Here is a 20,524-nt window from a genome sequence, read left to right as displayed (position 1 = left end):
TTTAACCAGATTGTTGGTGCCAAGGTGTTCTCCAAGTTGGACTTAAGGGGGGCATATAATCTGGTCAGGATCAAGGAAGGGGATGAATGGAAGACAGCGTTTAATACCCCAGAGGGTCATTTTGAGAATCTGGTCATGCTGTTTGGGCTAACTAATGCTCCTGAGGTTTTCCAGCATTTTGTTAATGATATCTTTCATCATCTGGTGGGGAGGTTTGTTGTGGTGTATCTAGAAGACATCAATTTATTCTCCAGATATGGAGATGCATCAGAATCAGGTGAGACAGGTGTTACAGATCCTAAGAGAGAATAAATTGTATGCTAAGTTGGAGAAGTGTGTATTTACTGTTCAGGAAGTGCAATTCCTGGGTTACCTACTCTCACATTCAAGGTTTTCGTATGGATCCAGAGAAGGTCCGTGCTGTGTTGGACTGGGATCGACCCAAAAATCTGAAAGTGCTTATGCGGTTTTTGGGGTTCACCAACTACTACCGTAAATTCATTTTTAACTACTCGACTGTGGTTAAACCTTTAACGGACATGACTAGGAAAGATTTGGATGTTTCAGTCTGGTCTGACGAGGCATTACAAGCCTTAGCAGCGGTGAAGGAATGTTTTGCTTCTGCTCCTATGCTGGTGCAACCGGATGTGTCACAGCCTTTCATTGTGGAAGTTGACGCATCTGAGGTAGGGGTAGGAGCAGTCTTGTTGCAGGGTCCTTCACCTAGTACATGGTGCCCATGTGCATTAAGAAACTCTTGGCTGCAGAAAGAAATTATGAAGTGGGTAATAGAGAATTGCTGGCCATTAGGTTGGCTTTTAAGGAATGGCGTCATTGGTTGGAAGGAGCAATTAATCCTATTACTGTGCTTACTGATCACAAAAATCTGGCTTACCTGGAGTCTGCTAAGCGACTGAACCCAAGGCAGGCCAGGTGGTCGTTTTTCTTTTTTCTTTCCAGATTTAATTTCATTGTCACCTATTGCCCTGGGTTTTAGAACGCTAAGGCTGATGCTTTGTCGTATAGCTTTCCTTGGGTTGTAATTTGGAAGAGCCTAGTCCGATATTGTCTGAAGGGGTAGTCATATCCGCCCTATATCCCAACTTTGAGGCAGAGGTGTTGGAGGCCCTGGGAGATGCACCGGATTCCTGCCCTCTGGGGAAGTTGTTTGTTCCTTCTGAATTACATCACAAGGTGTTTGAGGAACATTATTGTACGGTTCTCACAGGACACCCTGGAAGCAAATCCACTGTCGATCTCATCTCTCGTAGATTCTGGTGGCCGGGGTTGCGCAAGTGTGTTGAGGACTATGTGTCAGCTTGTTGTACTTGTGCACGTGCTAAGGTGACACATACTCGGCCTTTCGGATCTTTACTTCCGTTGCCCATCCCGTCCTGACCTTGGACTCCATTTATCCATGGATTTTATCACAGATTTACCGAATTCTTCAGGAAAAACTGTGATTCTGGTGGTTGTTGATCGCTTTAGTAAAATGGTGCACTTTATAGCATTGCCAGGTCTACCTAATGCTAAAACTCTTGCACAAGTGCTTGTCGATAACATTGTGAAATTACATGGTATTCCTTCTGATGTGGTGTCTGATAAGGGTCTTAGTTTGTTTCCAAATTCTTGAAGGCGTTCTGTACTCGTCTGGGGGTACAATTGTCTATCTTTTCAGCCTTTCACCCTCAGTCAAACGGACAGACTGAACACACTAATCAGACTCTGAAGACTTACTTGAGATGCTTTGTCTCGGAGAATCAGGAGGAGTGGGCTTCATTTTTGTCGTTAGCCGAGTTTGCCATAAATAACCGCAGACAGGAGTCCACTGAAAACTCGCAGTTTTTTGGGGCATATGGGTTTCACCCTCAATTTGGCACATTTGAGACTTCTGGTATACCTGAAGAGGAATGATTTTTATCTTCTTTGTCATCTATTTGGCAGAAAATTCTAAATAATCTGAAAAAGATGGGCAACAAGTATAAACGTATGGCTGACAAGAGACATATGAATGGTCCTGACCTGAGAGTGGGTGATTCTGTATGTCTGTCCACAAGAAACATTAAGTTGAAAGTACCTTCTTGGAAGTTGGGCCAAAAGTTTATTGGTCCATATAAGATCACTGCCATTATTTACCCAGTAGCCTTTCGTCTTGAACTTCCTCAGGCTTTGAAGATTCATAATGTGTTCCATAAGTCGTTGAAGAGATATGTCTAACCTGTTGAACCATCCTCCTTGCCTCCCGCTCCTGTCATGGTGGACGGTAATTTTTAAATTTCAGATCACCAGGATAGTGGACTCCCGAATTCTCCATAGATCCTTTCAGTATCTCGTTCACTGGAATGGTTAAGGACGTGGAGGAGAGGTTGTGGGTTCAAGCTAGTCGGCTGGTGAAAGCCCTTCACAGAGCTCATCCGGATAAAGTCGGTCCTGGGTGTCCAGAGGCCACCCATAGAAGGGGGGGTACTGTCACGGTCTCTAACGTGTCAGGTGTCAGAAGATCTAAGAGACTGGCTGCACGTGATATGACCTGACAGCTTATTTTGTGTCAGTGTTATTGCTGGGATGACCACACTTCTTTTCTCAGGTGTAGCTTAGTGGTCATTACTGCACCTCTATTTAGTCTGGCTTCACCGTCCCCTATCACTAACATGACATTTCATGTGTCCGAGGGGGACATCCTTCAACGAAGGAGCTTCACGCTACAGTCAGATAGATCAGCCTGGACCTATGCTGTACAAGTCCATCAAAGGGAAATCCTGACTGAGGAGTGGAATGGCCAAGTTATCATGGCCCGGATAGGGGTGGACTGCAAGACTCTGACTCCAGGACAACAGAAGTTGCTGGAAGACACACTTTGGGAATTTCAGGAGGCGTTCTCAAAGCATGATGAGGACTTCGGTTGTGTTTCCGCCATAGAGCACGAAATACCCACCGGCGATGCTATGCCGATAAGGGAACGTTACCGTCAAATCCCATCCAAAATTTACCAGGAGGTAAAGGAAATGTGGGGCAGCATGTTGGAAAATCGGTTGGTCCAGGAGATTCAAAGTCCCTGGGCTGCTCCAGTGGTCTTGGTGCAGAAGAAAGATTGGAGTCTCCGGTTCTGCGTTGATTATCGGAAGCTGAATGGGTAGACCGTCTGACTGAGGAGTCGTTGTCCGCCCTGAGTCATGCAAAGTTCTTCTCGACTCTTGATCTGGCCAGCGGGTATTGGTAAGTACCGGTGGCCAAGGAGGACAAAGCGAAGATGACCTTCATCCTACCTATGGGACTCTATGAGTTCAACCGGATGCCATTCGGCCTGTGTAATGTCCCGGGAATATTCCAACGGCTGATGGAGCACTGTTTGAGGGACCTCAACTTCGAGTCGGTATTGATATACCTGGACGACATAGTAGTGTTTAGGGCCTCCTTTCAGGATCACCTCCAGAAGCTGCGGCAGGTCCTAGGATGGCTGCGAGACCATGAACTCAAGATCAAGCCCAAGAAGTGCCAACTGTTTCGACAATAGATAGAGTATTTGGGACACTTGGTCACCCAGGAGGGCGAAATCCGCCCCCCAGCAAGGTGGAGGTCGTCCAAAAGTGGACGCATACACTATGAGAGGCGAACTGAGGGGGGCCAAAAGAATCACCCCATCGAGTGGGGACCCCTGCAACAAGAGGCCTTGAAGCAGTGAAGGAGGAGCTGACCAGTGCCCCAATTCTGGCTTATGCATGGGTCAATATCCCATTCATGTTGTACACTGACAGAAGTCAAACTCAAGCCAGGTGTGGGAGCATCCTTCAGTCACCAGAGCTGCAGCCAAGGGAAGCTGATTATGTGTAATACCCTGATCCCGTCCAGAGGAAAAAGGATTGCTGCCAGGAACACTGATGAGAGCTGAGGACCAAAGCAACATACACTGCGGTGATGCACGCTTGTTGGAGAAACCTTTGTTCAGTTCACAGTCACCAGCTGATGCAAAGCAGACCCGGGTCGGTAAGACTAATCGTGAACGCACCTCATTACAGTGTTGGCGCCTAGAATCCTAGAGACTGAGACCAGGCCGTTAGTTAGTTAGTGTTTCTGTTTGTATCAGGCCACAATGATTGTTAACTGTTCACCACAAGGATTCACAGTTAAAGTTACAGTTGGGAGGTCCTTTAATTAGTACGGTATGGAGGTCCTGTAGCTAGTACTGTATGGAGGTCTTGTAACCAGTACTGCTCGTGTGACAGTCACGTACACTACACACAGGGGGGAGGATAGTGACCACTGCGCTCCACCCACATCCCTGTCCCTGCCTACTTGCCTCACAAGTCCTAATGACAGGGGGCAACTAGACAGCAGTCCCTAACTTAGGATACGTGCTGGAAAGGCAGACAAGACAAATAACGGAATGTGAACGGACCGGGTCAGAACCAAGAGAGCTACGCAGTACAAAGGGTTAAGCAAAGAATGGTCAGGAGAAGCCGGGGTCAAATACCAGGAGAGTAGAGAAGTACCAGAGGAGTCCGCAAAGAGTAGTCAGACGGGAGCCGAGGTCACCATACCAGGAGGGATGCGGAGTACAGGAAAAGCAGGTAAAGGATCGTTAGGGAACAGGATCAGGTGAGTAATCATTAGTCCAATAAATAGCCAGGAACCTAGAATTAACAGGCAACCTGTGGCGATTAAATGGAGATTAAATTTGGCAATAAATGGAGATTAAATTTGGCAATACCTAATATGTATACTATTTTTTTATTTATTTAAGTTTTACACAATAATAGCATTTCTGAAACCAAACAAATTATGTTTTAGTGTCTCTATAGTCTGAGAGCCATAGCTTTTTTATTTTTTGGGCGATTGTCTTAAATAGGGTATCATTTTTTGCGGGACGAGGTGACGGTTTGATTGGTACTATTTTGGGGGTCATAAGCCTTTAAGCCTTGCAAGGAGAAAAGACGCTGGGATTTTTATGCGATTTTAAGTGCATGTTTGTAAGTATGTACTAATAAACCTTTTTAAAATAGTTATCGGAGCTTCACTATGGTGGGAGCAACTTGTATCCACAGAAAATTGTGAACCTAAAGAAGTTGAGAACCCCAGTAGACTCACCAGGCGTATGCTGTAATTAAGTCCGGTTGAACCCTGTGTAACAGTGTGTGAACGTGCACCTTCCCTGCGGAGAACCAACTAAATTGCAGAGGAAACCTGTGATACGCTCGATATTGGAGGAGTGCCGTGTAAGTACAACCTGTGCATCACAGGGCAGAACAACCATACGGATCTACCCTATTGTTTTTCTTTGTAAGTTGCAGGATATCCATTAGTAACTTTTTGAAGGGAGGAAGAAGAAAAAAAACTGTTTTACACCTTATATTTATGACACGCGCGGTCCGGACTTTTTATGCACATTCCTTGAAAGTGTAATCTACCCCACAACACTCCACGGACCTGCAGCATTTTTGCGGACTGATGATTAAGTATTTTCTTTTACTTGCTAGCGGCTACAGTCATTTCACATCACTCCAAGGCCTCACCGAAGAAGCGCCTGAGTGACGTGAAATGGATGTAGCCGCTACCCACATGCTAATATTGGAATAAATGTTGGATTGAAAACAAAGTGAATGCCATGGTGCCATATTCAACAATCGAACCTTAAATAATAAACAAAAACCTCATGATGGATGAAAAGGCCGCGGCCTTTATTAAATTCTTGGGGGTTACATAACGCAACCACTTTCAAACCAATATAAAATTAATTTTGAATAAATATTAAAGTCCATTAATGAAATAATTTAAGTCCACACAGAATTCTGAGCGACTAGCCCCTCCCTAAAATGAAACAAAGACCGCTAAAATTCTGCAGGGAGGGCGGGCGGGACAAGCTTCTTCTCTGCTCTTGACGCGACGACTGCTCTCCACAGGTAAGCTGCTTCCATAAATAGGTGAAATTCCCGCCACAACACACTGCTAACCAATCCAGCTTCAAGATAAAAATAGCAACAAGGCCCAGCAACCGGACAGCAACAGATTTCACCAATAGAAACGTTGACCATTCAGCTAATTGACCAATCCTGAAGCTGTCCAGTATCTAACCGGCTCACTTATCCTGAGGAGAAAAATAGGAGACAAAGAAGGGGTGGGGCAGAATACACCACAGACCAAAAACCATATGTTTCAATGGCACCATGAGGTGCAAAGCCCATTCAGGCCATGCCCCTATCATGATCTGTCTTTGTTCACTGAGAAGTTCAACAGTCAAACTTTTGTGAATATTAGAGGACAAATATGTCTCATACATTTTTACTTAACCCCTTGCCAGAAATTACTGTAACTATACGTCTATAAGTGTTCCTGCAACTGGATATACAGTTACGTCCATAGAATGACAAAGGCACAGGAGCTGACCGTAATACACAGCCGAAGATTGTCAATACCTCTAATCCCATCATTTTAACCCTTTAGAAGCTGCAATCAACAGCTATACTATTTATACTAGTGACCAAGACCCCTAGTGGTGAAATATTCTAGGGGACTTTAAAAAATGTAAAAAAAAGTAATAAAATGTTTAAAAATTTACAACAACAAAAAACACATTAAAATGCATTATCATATATATAAAAAAGTACACATAATTGGCATGGCTAATTTGCTATGTTTGCTTATGCTGCCAGGCAAAAAAAAAAGCAAACCAAAAAATTTCAGAATCACCATTTTTAATTAAGAGGACCCTAAATCAAAATTAGAGAATGGCTGGAAGACCTCGAAGAGTGACTGACGCACAGTGGGGTTCATACTTACCTGGTCCCTGTTGCTGGGTTTCGGCTCCATTGCTCCTGTCTCTGTAGCTTTGCAATGCTCTGGCATCAACATCCTGTTCACAGCCGCCACTGGACCGCTGCAGCCAATCACTGGACGTAGCAGTAACATTCTTTCAAACTTGCAGACTTGTGTGTTCTTTTTACCTCATTGTGCCAATACTGTATGTGAGGGAGCAATAGAGGTCATACTCACAAGTCGCTGGTACAAAACCTTTTGTACTTGTGAGTTTGACCTCTATTGCTCACTCACATACAATATTGGCACAATGGGGTAAAAAGAACACACAAGTCTGCAAGTTTGAAAGTCTGGTAGTACTGGGTTAAGCAGAGCTCCTGGTGTGGACTTGTAATTGCTACAGGTGACTGAAGTGCTTCATATTATACGTAGCAGTAACATGTTACCCATGTGGAATGTGATCCAGCGTTCAAAAAAGGGTAAAAAAAAAAATTGGTGGAAAAATATTTATAAATGACCTCCATTCAGTGTAGAAATGAGTGAATTGATTCTCACAAATTGATTCTTCTCATCAGCAGGACTTCTTCACCTGTCCCCGACAGGGAGGATGTGCCCACCTGCTGCTAGACCGCAATGGCTGGACATTGAGCCTGACGCTGACAATTTCCTGGCATTTTTGTGCCCTTCTCGCCACATGGGAGTGACATGGGTGTGGTGGGGGCTGGGACTTCATCTCTGGCACATTCACTATCTTTTACTCCTGGAAACAGGCATAAAAGAGGAGTAAAATCTACTCAGTCGGGGGCTGTAGTCTTTATTACTCCAGGTACACGGACTGCTGGCACTGAGCCTAATTTATGACGATGCCTTGTCATAAATAAGGCACTTTCTCTGCCAGAAAATAAAGATTGGCGTAAAAAGCTGGTCTTTGTAAATGACCCCTAATGTTTTTCATTCATTTACAACCAGCTTTCATTCATCAGCAGTGGAAACAGCGACACCTACAGGCAGAAATACAAAAGTCACACAAAAACAGAGCTGGTAATATAGCAATGTATTGGAGAACCTGAATTATGGATAACATACAGTCAGGTCCATAAATATTGGGACATCAACACAATTCCAACATTTTTGGCTCTATACACCACCACAATGGATTTGAAATGAAACAAACAAGATGTGCTTTAACTGCAGACTGTCAGCTTTAATGTGAGGGTATTTACATCCAAATCAGGTGAACGGTGTAGGAATTGCGACAGTTTGCATATGTGCCTCCCACTTGTTAAGGGACCAAAAGTAATGGGACAGAATAATAATCATAACTCAAACTATTACTTTTTAATACTTGGTTGCAAATCCTTTGCAGTCAATTACAGCCTGAGGTCTGGAACGCATAGACATCACCAGATGCTGGGTTTCATCCCTAGTGATGCTCTGCAAGGCCTCTACTGCAACTGTCTTCAGTTTCTGCTTGTTCTTGGGGCATTTTACCTTCAGTTTTGTCTTCAGCAAGTGAAATGCATGCTCAATCGGATTCAGGTCAGGTGATTGACTTGGCCATTGCATAACATTCCACTTCTTTCCCTTATAAAACTCTTTGGTTGCTTTTGCAGTATGCTTTGGGTCATTGTCCATCTGCACTGTGAAGCGCCGTCCAATGAGTTCTGAAGCATTTGGCTGAATATGAGCAGATAATATTGCCCCAAACACTTCAGAATTCATCCTGCTGCTTTTGTCAGCAGTCACATCATCAATAAATACAAGAGAACCAGTTCCATTAGCAGCCATACATGACCACGCCATGACACTACCACCACCATGCTTCACTGATGAGATGGTATGCTTAGGATCATGAGCAGTTTCTTTCCTTCTCCATACTCTTCTCTTCCCATCACTCTGGTACAAGTTGATCTTGGTCTCATCTGTCCATAGGATGTTGTTCCAGAACTGTGAAGGCTTTTTTAGATGTTGTTTGGCAAATTTTAATCTGGCCTTCCTGTTTTTGAGGCTCACCAATGGTTTACATCTTGTGGTGAACCCTCTGTATTTACTCTGGCAAAGTCTTCTCTTGATTGTTGACTTTGACACACATACACCTACCTCCTGGAGAGTGTTCTTGATGTGGCCAACTGTTGTGAAGGGTTTTTTCTTCACTAGGGGAAGAATTCTTCGGTCATCCACCGCAGTTGTTTTCCGTGGTCTTCTGGGCCTTTTGGTGTTGCTGAGCTCACCGGTGCATTCCTTCTTTTTAAGACTGTTCCAACCAGTTGTTATGGCAAGGCCTAATGTTTTGCTATCTCTCTGATGGGTTTGTTTTGTTTTTTCAGCCTAATGATGGCTTACTTCACTGATAGTGACAGCTCTTTGGATCTCATCTTGAGAGTTGACAGCAACAGATTCCAAATGCAAATAGCACACTTGAAATTAACTCTGGACCTTCTATCTGCTCATTGTAATTGGGATAATGAGGGAACAACACACACCTGGAACACTTCAGAATTCATCCTGCTGCTTTTGTCAGCAGTCACATCATCAATAAATACAAGAGAACCAGTTCCATTGGCAGCCATACATGCCCACGCCATGCCATTGATGAGGTGGTATGCTTAGGATCATGAGCAGTTCCTTTTCTTTCTCCATACTCTTTTCTTCCCATCACTCTGGTACCATAGGCGTGCGCACGGGGTGTGCCGGGTGTGCCTGGGCACACTCTAATAGGTTCGTCACCTCCATGCGCACTGCCCCCCAGCCTATTTCCCTGTCTGTTTTGCTGGCTGCCGCCGCCCGCCGCGCTGTCAATTCATTTACAATATCTGGCTGTGGGCTGCCGGCGGGCGGTGGCTAGTATTCAAATAGGGGGCGGAGTCCCGGACCCGGCAGAGGCAGAGAGGGAGTGCGTGCTGTGCGGCGCAGGCTGAGTTGACGTTGATGTCACGTCACGCTGCATCTGAATAGTAGTACCCTGCCTGCGCGCCTGGCCGTCTGCTAGCTGGTGAGGTGAGGGCTGGGCATATAAAAAAAGTAGTATGTACCCCCCCATCCCACAGTGCTACGAATCCTCTGTTGTCGCCTGTATTATCCTGATACTCCTCAGTTATATAATATATCTGAGGGGTATCAGGGTAAATCATACAGGGGATAATATAACTAGGGGTATCAGGGTACATGAGGGGAAATATAACCGAGGAGGGCTAGGCTACTATCAGACATTATACAGGGGTAATATAACTTATCTTACCCCTCACCCCTGTATTATGTCCCTGATAGCCCTGCTCACTTGTATTACCCCTGTATAATGTACCCTGATAGATACCCCTTAGTTATATTACCCCCTGTATAATGTACCCTGATACCCCTCAGTTATATAATATAACTGAGGGGTATCAGGTTAAATTATACAGGGCGGGGTAATATAACTAAGGGGTATCAGTGTACATTATTATACAGGGGGTAATATAACTAAGGGGTATCAGGGGACATTATTATACAGGGGTAATATAACTTAGGAGGGCTATCAGGGGACATTATACAGAGGAAATATAACTTATATTACCCCTGTATAATGTCCTTGATAGCCCTCCTCAGTTATATTACCCCTGTATAGTGTACCCTGATACCCCTTAGTTATATTACCCCCTGTATAATTTACCCTGATACCCCTCAGTTATATTACCCCTGTATAAAGTCCCCTGATAGCCCTCCTCAGTCATATGTCATCCACAGATCCCCCATAACAGTGTGTCATCCACAGGTCCCCCATAACAGTGTGTCATCCACAGGTCCCCCATAACAGTGTGTCATCCACAGGTCCCCCATAACAGTGTGTCATCCACAGGTCCCCCATAACAGTGTGTCATCCACAGGTCCCCCATAACAGTGTGTCATCCATAGGTCCCCCATAACAGTGTGTCATTCACAGATCCCCCATAAAAATGTGTCATTCACAGATCTCCCATAAAAATGTGTCATTCACAGATCCCCCATAAAAGTGTCATCCACAGATCCCCCAAAACAATGTGTCATCCACAGATCCCCCATAAGTGTGTCATACACAGATCCCCCATAACACTGTGTCATCCACATATCCCCCATAACAGGGCACCTGCGCACTATGGAGAGACTGAAAGGAGGGGAAGATCCGCGGAAGCAAGCAGAGGACGGCACAGCAGACGACTGAATGGCTTCTTTTGTAAGTAAATTATTTTATTATAGTGCTGAAACTGCTTTAAACTCTAAAGAAAAGTTTTGGAGAGTGTTTCTCTCTTTCTCAGGTATGAAGCAATACCGAGGAAGAAAGGAAAACTCTTGAAAGCTTGTCTTTTAAGTATTAGGATAGTACAATAAAAAGGTACCCCTGAATACCGCAATACTCTCCTATTTTGTAATCTTATTTATATATACTTATTTAGTTTTTTTCAGTAGTATGATTATATGGTGGAAATTATTAGTGCCCCCCGCCCCCATTTTTGACTGTGGTATATTATGTGCCCCCCCCCTATATATTGTTCCTAGGCGCAGAGGCGGAGTCACGGCAATGCTAGGGTGAGGCCCAGCCTGTGTGTATATAATTATATATATACAGTGTGTGTGTATATATACAGACGTGGACAAAATTGTTGGTACCCTTTGGTCAATGAAAGAAAAAGTCACAATGGTCACAGAAATAACTTTAATCTGACAAAAGTAATAATAAATTAAAATTCTATAAATGTTAACCAATGAAAGTCAGACATTGTTTTTCAACCATGCTTCAACAGAATTATGTAAAAAAATAAACTCATGAAACAGGCATGGACAAAAATGATGGTACCCCTAGAAAACACAGAACATAATGTGACCAAAGGGACATGTTAATTCAAGGTGTGTCCACTAATTAGCATCACAGGTGTCTGCAACCTTGTAATCAGCCATTGGGCCTATATATATGGCTCCAGGTAATCACTGTGTTGTTTGGTGATATGGTGTGTACCACACTCGACATGGACCAGAGGAAGCAAAGGAAAGAGCTGTCTCAAGAGATCAGAAAGAAAATTATAGACAAGCATGTTAAAGGTAAAGGCTATAAGACCATCTCCAAGCAACTAGATGTTCCTGTGAGTACAGTTGCACATATTATTCATAAGTTTAAGATCCATGGGACTGTAGCCAACCTCCCTGGACGTGGCCGCAGGAGGAAAATTGATGACAAATCTAAGAGACGGATAATCCGAATGGTAACAAAAGAGCCTAGAAAGACTTCTAAAGAGATTCAAGGTGAACTTCATGCTCAAGGAACATCAGTGTCAGATCGCACCATCCGTCGTTGTTTGAGCCAAAGTGGACTACATGGGAGACGACCAAGGAGGACACCATTGTTGAAAACGAATCATAAAAAAGCAAGACTGGAATATGCCAAACTACATGTTGACAAGCCACAAAGCTTCTGGGAGAATGTCCTGTGGACAGATGAGACAAAAATCGAAGTTTTTGCCAAGGCACATCAGCTGTATGTTCACAGACGAAAAAATGAAGCATATCAAGAAAAGAACACTGTCCCTACTGTGAAACATGGAGGAGGCTCTGTTATGTTCTGGGGCTGCTTTGCTGCGTCTGGCACAGGGTGTCTTGAATCTGTGCAGGGTACAATGAAATCTCAAGACTATCAAGGAATTCTAGAGAGAAATGTACTAGCCAGTGTCAGAAAGCTTGGTCTCAGTCGCAGGTCATGGGTCTTGCAACAGGACAATGACCCAAAACACACCGCTAAAAACACCCAAGAATGGCTAAGAGGAAAAAATTGGACTATTCTAAAGTGGCCTTCTATGAGCCCTGACCTCAATCCTATTGAGCATCTTTGGAAGGAGCTGAAACATGCAGTCTGGAAAAGGCACCCTTCAAACCGGACACAACTGGAGCAGTTTGCTCATGAGGAGTGGGCCAAAATACCTGCTGAGAGGTGCAGATGTCTCATTGACAGTTACAGGAAGCGTTTGATTGCAGTGATTGCCTCAAAAGGTTGCGCAACAAAATATTAAGTTAGGGGTACCATCATTTTTGTCCATGCCTGTTTCATGAGTTTATTTTTTTACATAATTCTGTTGAAGCATGGTTGAAAAACAATGTCTGACTTTCATTGGTTAACATTTATAGAATTTTAATTTATTATTACTTTTGTCAGATTAAAGTTATTTCTGTGACCATTGTGACTTTTTCTTTCATTGACCAAAGGGTACCAACAATTTTGTCCACGTCTGTATATATATACACACACACACACATATATATACAAATACACACGTGCGCGGGGCGTGTGTTTTTGTGCTTTAGGGTGCACACCCTAATGCAATAGGCTGCGCACGCCTATGTCTGGTACAAGTTGACCTTGGTCTCATCTGTCCATAGGATGTTGTTCCAGAACTGTGAAGGCTTTTTTAGACGTTGTTTAGCAAACTCCATGTAACGGGGTGCCGAAGGCGCACTCGGTCTCCCATCAGCCGCAGACCTGCTGCTTAGCTTTGGGAGCGAGGATCTGTGTTTGTCCTCGTTTCCAGGGTGGCTTTGCTAGCTGAGAGGCTCCCTGCTCCTAGGTCTGCCTTGAGCGCCGAGCTGATCACTTGGTGCTCGACTGGTCGGTCTGTCGTTCATGTGACGCTGGCCACGTCACATGACCCTCACTCCCCACTGTTAATACAGGCAGCCTGCTGGCCACAGGTTGCCTGTTAATTTAGGTTCCTGGCGTTTGTTGGATACCTGTATACTTACCTGATCCTGTTCCCTGACGATCATTTGCCTGCTCCTCCTGTACTGCACATCCCTCCTGGTATTTTGACCTCGGCTTCCACCCTGACTATTCTTTGCGGACTCCTTTGGTACTTCTCGACTCTCCCAGTAATTATGACCCTGGCTTCTCCTGACCATTCTTTGCTTATCCCTCTGTACTGCGTTGTCCTCTTGGTTTTGACCCGGTCCGTTCACTATCCGTTATTTGTCTTGTCTGTCCTTCCCGCACGTATCCTCAGTTAGGGACTGCCGTCCAGTTGTCCCCTGTCATCAGGACTCGTGAGGCAAGTAGGCAGGCCCAGGGGTGAGGGTGGAGCGCAGTGGTCACTATCCTCCCCCCTGTGTGTGTGTACGTGACCGTTACACTCTAATCTGGCCTTCCTGTTTTTGAGGCTCACCAATGGTTTGCATATTTTGGTGAACCATCTGTATTCACTCTGGTGAAGTCTTCTCTTTATTGTTGACTTTGACACACATACACCTACCCCCTGGAGAGTGTTCTTGATCTGGCCAACTATTTTGAAGGATGTTTTCTTCACCAGGGGAAAAAAAATTTGGTCATCCACCACAGTTGTTTTCCGGGGTCTTCTGGGTCTTTTGGTGTTGCTGAGCTCACCAATGCGTTCCTTCTTTTAAGAATATTCCAAACAGTTGTTTTGGCCACGCCTAATGTTTTTGCTATCTCTTTGATTTGTTTTTTTTTTACAGCCTAATAATGGCTTGCTTCACTGATGGTGACAGATCTTTGAATCTCAACTTGAGAGTTGACAGCAACAGATTCCAAATACAAATAGCACACTTGAAATGAACTCTGGAGCTTTTATCTGCTCATTGTAATGGGATAATGAGGGAATAACACACACCTGGCCATGGAACAGCTGAAAAGCCAATTGTTCCATTACTTTTGGTCCCTTAACAAGTGGGAGGCACATATGCAAACTGTTGTAATTCCTACACCGTTCACCTGATTTGGATGTAAATACCCTCAAATTAAAGCTGACAGTCTGCAGTAGAGCACATCTTGTTAGTTTCATTTCAAATCCATTGTGGTGGTGTATAGAGCCAAAAATGTTAGAATTGTGTCGGTGCCCAATATTTATGGACCTGACTGTAGGTGATTACATTATAGCAGTAGCTAAGTAGTAATGTTCCTATCGATATTATGGAGAGCCGGGAGAAAGGGAGTGGTAGTTGTGGCAATAATAGGAGTTGTAGTAGTTGACTGTGGCTGTCCTCAATCTAACGCTCCCTGGGGCCATGTAATCGCATAGTTGCCAACTGTCTTGAATTTGCCACGAATGTCCCTAATTTTTCTGAGGCTAATTTGCGCTTTCCTACGCCAAAAATGGGCAGGACACCATAAACCCCGCCAATAAATGTACGTGTCCGTCTGTTCCTGGGTGGTGCATATATTCCCGATTTTACCAACTGAGATGTTGGTAATTATGTAGTCGTAGAGCAGTGAAGGTGATGGCAGTGATGTGGCCGGTTTTGTTGAACAGCAAACAGTTCCTTTACTGAGGAAATTTAGGCAGTTCATAACCAATGATAATTTCAGTTCAGTCTCTCCAAGATACGTACACAATGGGGGTCAAGTATTAGGAGACTTCCAACTATTTTAGTTGTACAAATAGTTGCAAGTCCCTTTTTTAACTTGCCGTGAGCCAATATCTAGTCACAGGGCTGGATTTACGCCATGGTCGGCAGTTGGGCGGGACTTGCACTTACCTGGTACATTTACTAAGATGGCTTTTTATGTTGGTCTTAGTTGTCACCCCTGCTTAGTAGTATATGGCTAATTTATGACAATGCATGCACCACGTCATAAATTAGGCACATATATGGCAGTCCGTGGGCCTGTCTGAGACACTACGCCAGCTCCTGGCAGATGTAGTTTTTTTTGTCTACTTTACCGCCTGTTTCCAGATGAAAAAGTAGTAAATTTGCCAGAGCTGAAGTTCTGGCCCTGGTGAGGCCCCAAACGTATCCTAATCCCACCCATCTGTTGTACTTGCCGTAAAAATGACTGTGCGACATTAAAAAAGTCGTAAAAATACACTTTGCAACTATTTTTTCGCCAGACGGGCTTTAATAAATGACCCCCACTGTCTGTCTTCCAGCAATCCTTCATTTTGATGCCGCACAGTCTTTATATTCTGTACTAATTTCTCTCTCAGGGGATGGTAACTTTTTACTTCAGCATTTAAGGATGAAGGCTTTTTGAGCCACCAGTCGGGCATGTTTGCAGAGATAGTCAATTACAGGTTGTATGAAGGTTACACCCTATAGAATATTTACTTAAAGGGATTCTGTCACCTCCCCTAAGCCAAAAAACGATTTTAAAACAGCCATGCAGCACAGCTTACCTGGATTAGGCTGTGCTCTTTTATCTTGAAATCCGTCCAGCAGTTACTGCAAAAAACAACTTTGATTGATAAGGAAATGTGTCCTGAAGGTGCCCAGAGGGGCGTTTTTTTCTTCTTAGAGAGCCCAGTACCGCCCCTCTTACAGTGCCCAGCCCGCCTTCCTTGTACTTTCTAACCGCCCCCAGCCTGCCACAGAGGGGGAGGAGAGGGAGGAGAGGCTGTGGCAGTACAAGGAAGGCGGGCTGGGCACTGTAAGAGGGGCGGTACTGGGCTCTCTAAGAAGAAAAAAACGCCCCTCTGGGCACCTTCAGGACACATTTCCTTATCAATCAAAGTTGTTTTTTGCAGTAACTGCTGGACGGATTTCAAGATAAAAGAGCACAGCCTAATCCAGCTAAGCTGTGCTTCATGGCTGCTTTAAAATCGTTTTTTGGCTTAGGGGAGGTGACAGAATCCCTTTAATGAGAAATATTTGCCCTGAGCACAAAGCCACGATCTTTATATAAGCAGGAGCTCCGTCCCTTGTACTTCACTCTGCCTTTAGCAGCTGCCTGGAGAAGCCGAGAAGCTCAAATCCCATCCAAACATGACCAATCTGATAACCGCAATCAATCTAATCATCAATGTCTTTGACCAATATGCCTGTACTGAGGGCAAAAAAGACACTTTATCCAAAGGGGAATTGAAGACTATGATGGAGAAGGAACTGCCTGGACTCATGAAGGTAAGATGATGCCTTACATACAGTAGAAGTATACAGCTATCACCCATTATTTATATTATACTATAGAAGAAAATAGGGAATATTTACTTATTGAGAAATATTTGCCCTGAGCACAAAGCCACGATCTGTATATAATCAGAGGCTTCGTTACTTGTACTTCCCTCTGCCTTTAGCAGCTGCCTGGAGAAGCCGAGAAGCTCAAATCCCATCCAAACATGAGAGAACCGGAAGCCGCAATCGAACAACTCGGCAATGTCTTTGCCAAATATTCCTCTACTGAGGGCAAAAAAAAACCTTTATCTAAAGGGGAATTGAAGACTATGATGGAGAAGGAACTGCCTGGACTCATGAGGGTAAGATGATGCCTTACATACAGTAGAAGTATACAGCTATCACCCATTATTTATATTATACTATAGAAGATAATCGGGAAACACAAAAATAGCAATTCCATAGTGTCAGAATGTCTCCTGGCGGCTGCAGGATAGAAGGGGTGATGGCTCAGGAAGAAACCCATCAACAGAATACAAATTGGAGTTTATAGCAGTCTATAAACTATGACTGGCGGAGCATTCTACAACCTCATGTATAGGGTTCAGTATTAGGGTCGTATTACGTTTAAGCACCGTGCCGATCTATTATAAGTTACCTATAACCTGCTATATGCTGAAACTATACCTCAGTGTCCAGCTGATGGAAATATAGCGCTTTGTAATAAAATAAACATTTTTGCAAATTTCTGAATTTTAAAGCTACAGTTTGGAACCTTCTGCCATATAGCACTTTTCCTGTCACTTTTTGCATCCCTTGAAGAGATCATCCAATGAATACTGTAAAAAATGAAAACAGTACATAATCTAGTACTACCACTTTATAATAAAGCTAGAACCAGTCCTGGACCTCACGTGGATCCAGAGATCTCCTGCTGTGTGCGATTTGCTTTTTTTCCATTTGCTGGAAGGAAATGCAACATAGAAGCCGGTACGTTGTTGCACAAACTGCATGATTTTTATGCATTTTTTGTCTCATCAAAAATGCAGCACCGCTGCAACGTATGGCAGCACCTTCATAGTGCTCCCAACCAACCGATGAAAGAGCAAATGTTCATTTGTCAGCTGATTTGTATCTTTCATAGGAATAAAAGATGCACAATTATCAGCAGCGCATCTCCCTGTGTAATCAGCCGCCAATAATCATTGGAAATTATGGGAAAAGAACAGTTGCATTGTAATCAAGTGCTGATCATAGATGCCAACTGTCCTGAATTTGGCAGAACTGTCCCTGATATGTAGACACAGTCCTGGCAAATTCCCACAGTCCCGGGATAAAAATGGGTGAGATTAACGAAAAGTGTGCCCATAAGTGGGTGCTCCCAGGTGGGGCCGGTGTATTCCCGGGGGAGTGGCTTACATGTCCCGATATTACCAACAGAATGGTTGGTAAGTATGGCCGATTAATGTGTTTATAGCCGATTGGCGCTCGTCCTGTCCGGGCAGTCTAAGAGGACCCTCAGTGCCACCAGGCAGTAGTGCTAATCACTAAACAGAAAAGAAGCTCCAGCACCAGAAGTAGACGTTTGAACAATCCCGGTCTTTATTCACCAAAATATTCCAGATAAATACAGCAAACAGTGGCACTGGTTCCCACTTATTCCCAGTAGATTTACGCGTTTCGAACAACAGTGTTCTTAGTCATAATCCAAAGTGTTTGACCTGCTCTGAATTGAAATAGGGTCCATCTCCGGTGTTCCAGCCCACAAGGAGGGGTTTGGGAATCAATCAGTAACATGTGAAACACCTGTACAAACAAGCACACCCGTGACATATACTATCCATCTTAGTAATGATAAAATAATATAACTCCCACATATTGGTGCAGTCTAGGTGGCACAAAACACATTACATTATTTCCACATATGAATACTATATTAGACTGACACAGGCAACTTTAAAGATCATAGTATATAGCACTGCAATTTAATTACATCACATTCTGCTAAAAGCACATTGTATCATGTAATTCTAATATACCATAATATTATACCAACAGCATATTCTAACAGGTTAGACCATTATTCCTATACTAAGAGGAGTCTATGATGATATCCCCTGTCGGATTATATCTATTCGGGATCTGATTTCCACCGTGTTCACTGGAACCGCATAGTGTGAACTAGGTGGAACAGCGGCTTAGAGATAACCAAAGAGCCAAATGGTTATAGCGGACTTAATACAATCATTTGCTGTAGTCTTATTTTATACCTACATATATTGTGCTGTAATTTATATATACTTAAGCAAATTTTGTGAAGAATCATACTTTTCTCCCATAATTAAAGGGACCGCATACTATGGACCAAATAAAAACTGCGCACACCAGTTATAATTATTTTTTCCAATACCGTTTGCCACTGTGTATAGCAGAGGGAACGCAGCAAAACCGCAAAGAAATGCTACTGTACGCAAATGCACTATATAGAAAGTCTATTATTGGTATATAACACCCCGCATCTATCAGTTTTTTTGGGGGGCGACTGGTATATCAGACCAGTTATAATTATTTTTTCTAATTGCGTTTGTCACTCTGTGTAGCTGCAGTATCGCAGCAGAACCGCTCACCGCTCACCACCACTGCTGCACAATACAAATCCACTATAATATGCGTTCTATGTCAGAAAGTATATTATAAGTGTATGACACCTCTCTGTACTGCACACCTATCAATAGCACACCTATACCAGTCTTTAAAAGGACTTTTGTGGACCTATTTGATAGCGTTTTTGTCCTTAACAGTCTGTCCCTGCTCCACACAGCAACCTCTCCCTACACTGGCAAAACACTGAATGTAAAATGGCAGCCAGATCAGGTTTATTTATAAGGTAGGAGGTGTGTCCATGTGCGGAAATGTCTCAATTGGCTGTCCTGTACCACCTGATGGATGTGTCATGGGTCAAAGTTCTTCACAATGTAAAAGTATATGGTGGGCGCGAATATCGCCGCATGTTCGGTGAATCGCGAACGAGCAAAGGTCCGACCGCCGGGCGAACCGCAAGGCCATCTCTTTTGGCAGTTATAGTTGTTCATTTTGGTCATATATGTTCAATTAAACCGGGCAATGGACAAAATATTTTTCTGGGACATTTTCTAGAAAAAAAGATGTTTTGTCCATGATTAATCTTTCTTTAAAAAGATCTTTCATCTAGGTATCAGACGAAAATTTCAAACATGGCTGACTTCTTTCAGATGATGGTCTCACATCGGTCAATTAAAACAATAGTTCGTTGTTAAATTTCACCAGATGATCATTTTGGTTGAATTTTTCAGTATATGGCTATCTTTGGAGTTTACTGCTGGTGGCATGTAGCGTAAGGGGAATTTTCTAAATTTCTAATTTTCTAATTTTGAGGTCTTTGTTATGTAAATGTTCATGTTTATCGGTTCCTTCTTGGCTATTTCAATTGTACAAAGAACCGAGGAGCTTCTCTGATTCTAATTCATTTTCTATATTTTTTGGTCTAGAATGCGAAAGGTAAAGATGAGTGGGGCCAGCTTCTAAAGGACCTGGATAAAAATGGAGACAATCAAGTGGATTTTAATGAATTTATGACATTTGTTGGTGCGCTCACCTATCTGGGGCATTAAAGATTTCAACAAATGTCTAAAAAATAATTATTTCAATCAATCTGGCTTTGACTAATAAAGTTCAGTATATTGTATTTGTTTCTTTCTTTTGTAGGGTTATGAACAGGTTGATATGGACATATATGATACATGGTGGTCTAGAATGGGTGTGGATTAAAGTGTATCTGTCACCATGGTCAACTCTACTAAACCTAGAATTGACTATTAGTATTTATATGCAAATGAGATGCTTGGGGCACTGAGGGGTTGGCCTAGCCCCTCGGAGGACCATTTCTAATTCTGCC

At 43.4% G+C, this 20,524-nt stretch overlaps 1 protein-coding gene across 1 annotated transcript; it reads left to right on the top strand.

The window, feature by feature from the left end:
* The first annotated feature begins 16,327 nt into the window (after positions 1-16,327).
* LOC122924539 (protein S100-P-like) lies at positions 16,328-20,240 on the top strand. Its single transcript, XM_044275749.1, has 3 exons — positions 16,328-16,599; positions 16,773-16,952; positions 20,118-20,240. The coding sequence occupies exons 1-3, from the start codon at positions 16,462-16,464 to the stop codon at positions 20,238-20,240; spliced, it is 441 nt and encodes a 146-aa protein (XP_044131684.1). The 5' UTR covers positions 16,328-16,461.
* Positions 20,241-20,524: the final 284 nt, after the last annotated feature.

The sequence above is a fragment of the Bufo gargarizans genome, chromosome 1 (genome assembly GCF_014858855.1).
Source record: "Bufo gargarizans isolate SCDJY-AF-19 chromosome 1, ASM1485885v1, whole genome shotgun sequence".
Classification (NCBI taxonomy): domain Eukaryota; kingdom Metazoa; phylum Chordata; class Amphibia; order Anura; family Bufonidae; genus Bufo; species Bufo gargarizans.
This window is presented reverse-complemented; position numbering and strand designations above follow the sequence as displayed.

Excerpts from the sequence above, each read along its gene's own strand:
- LOC122924539 (XM_044275749.1), top strand. The coding sequence starts at position 16,462 with ATGACCAATCTGATAACCGCAATCAATCTAATCATCAATGTCTTTGAC. Across the intron at positions 16,600-16,772 it reads AACTGCCTGGACTCATGAAG|CAGCTGCCTGGAGAAGCCGA; the intron begins GTAAGATGATGC and ends CTCTGCCTTTAG. Across the intron at positions 16,953-20,117 it reads AACTGCCTGGACTCATGAGG|AATGCGAAAGGTAAAGATGA; the intron begins GTAAGATGATGC and ends TTTTTGGTCTAG.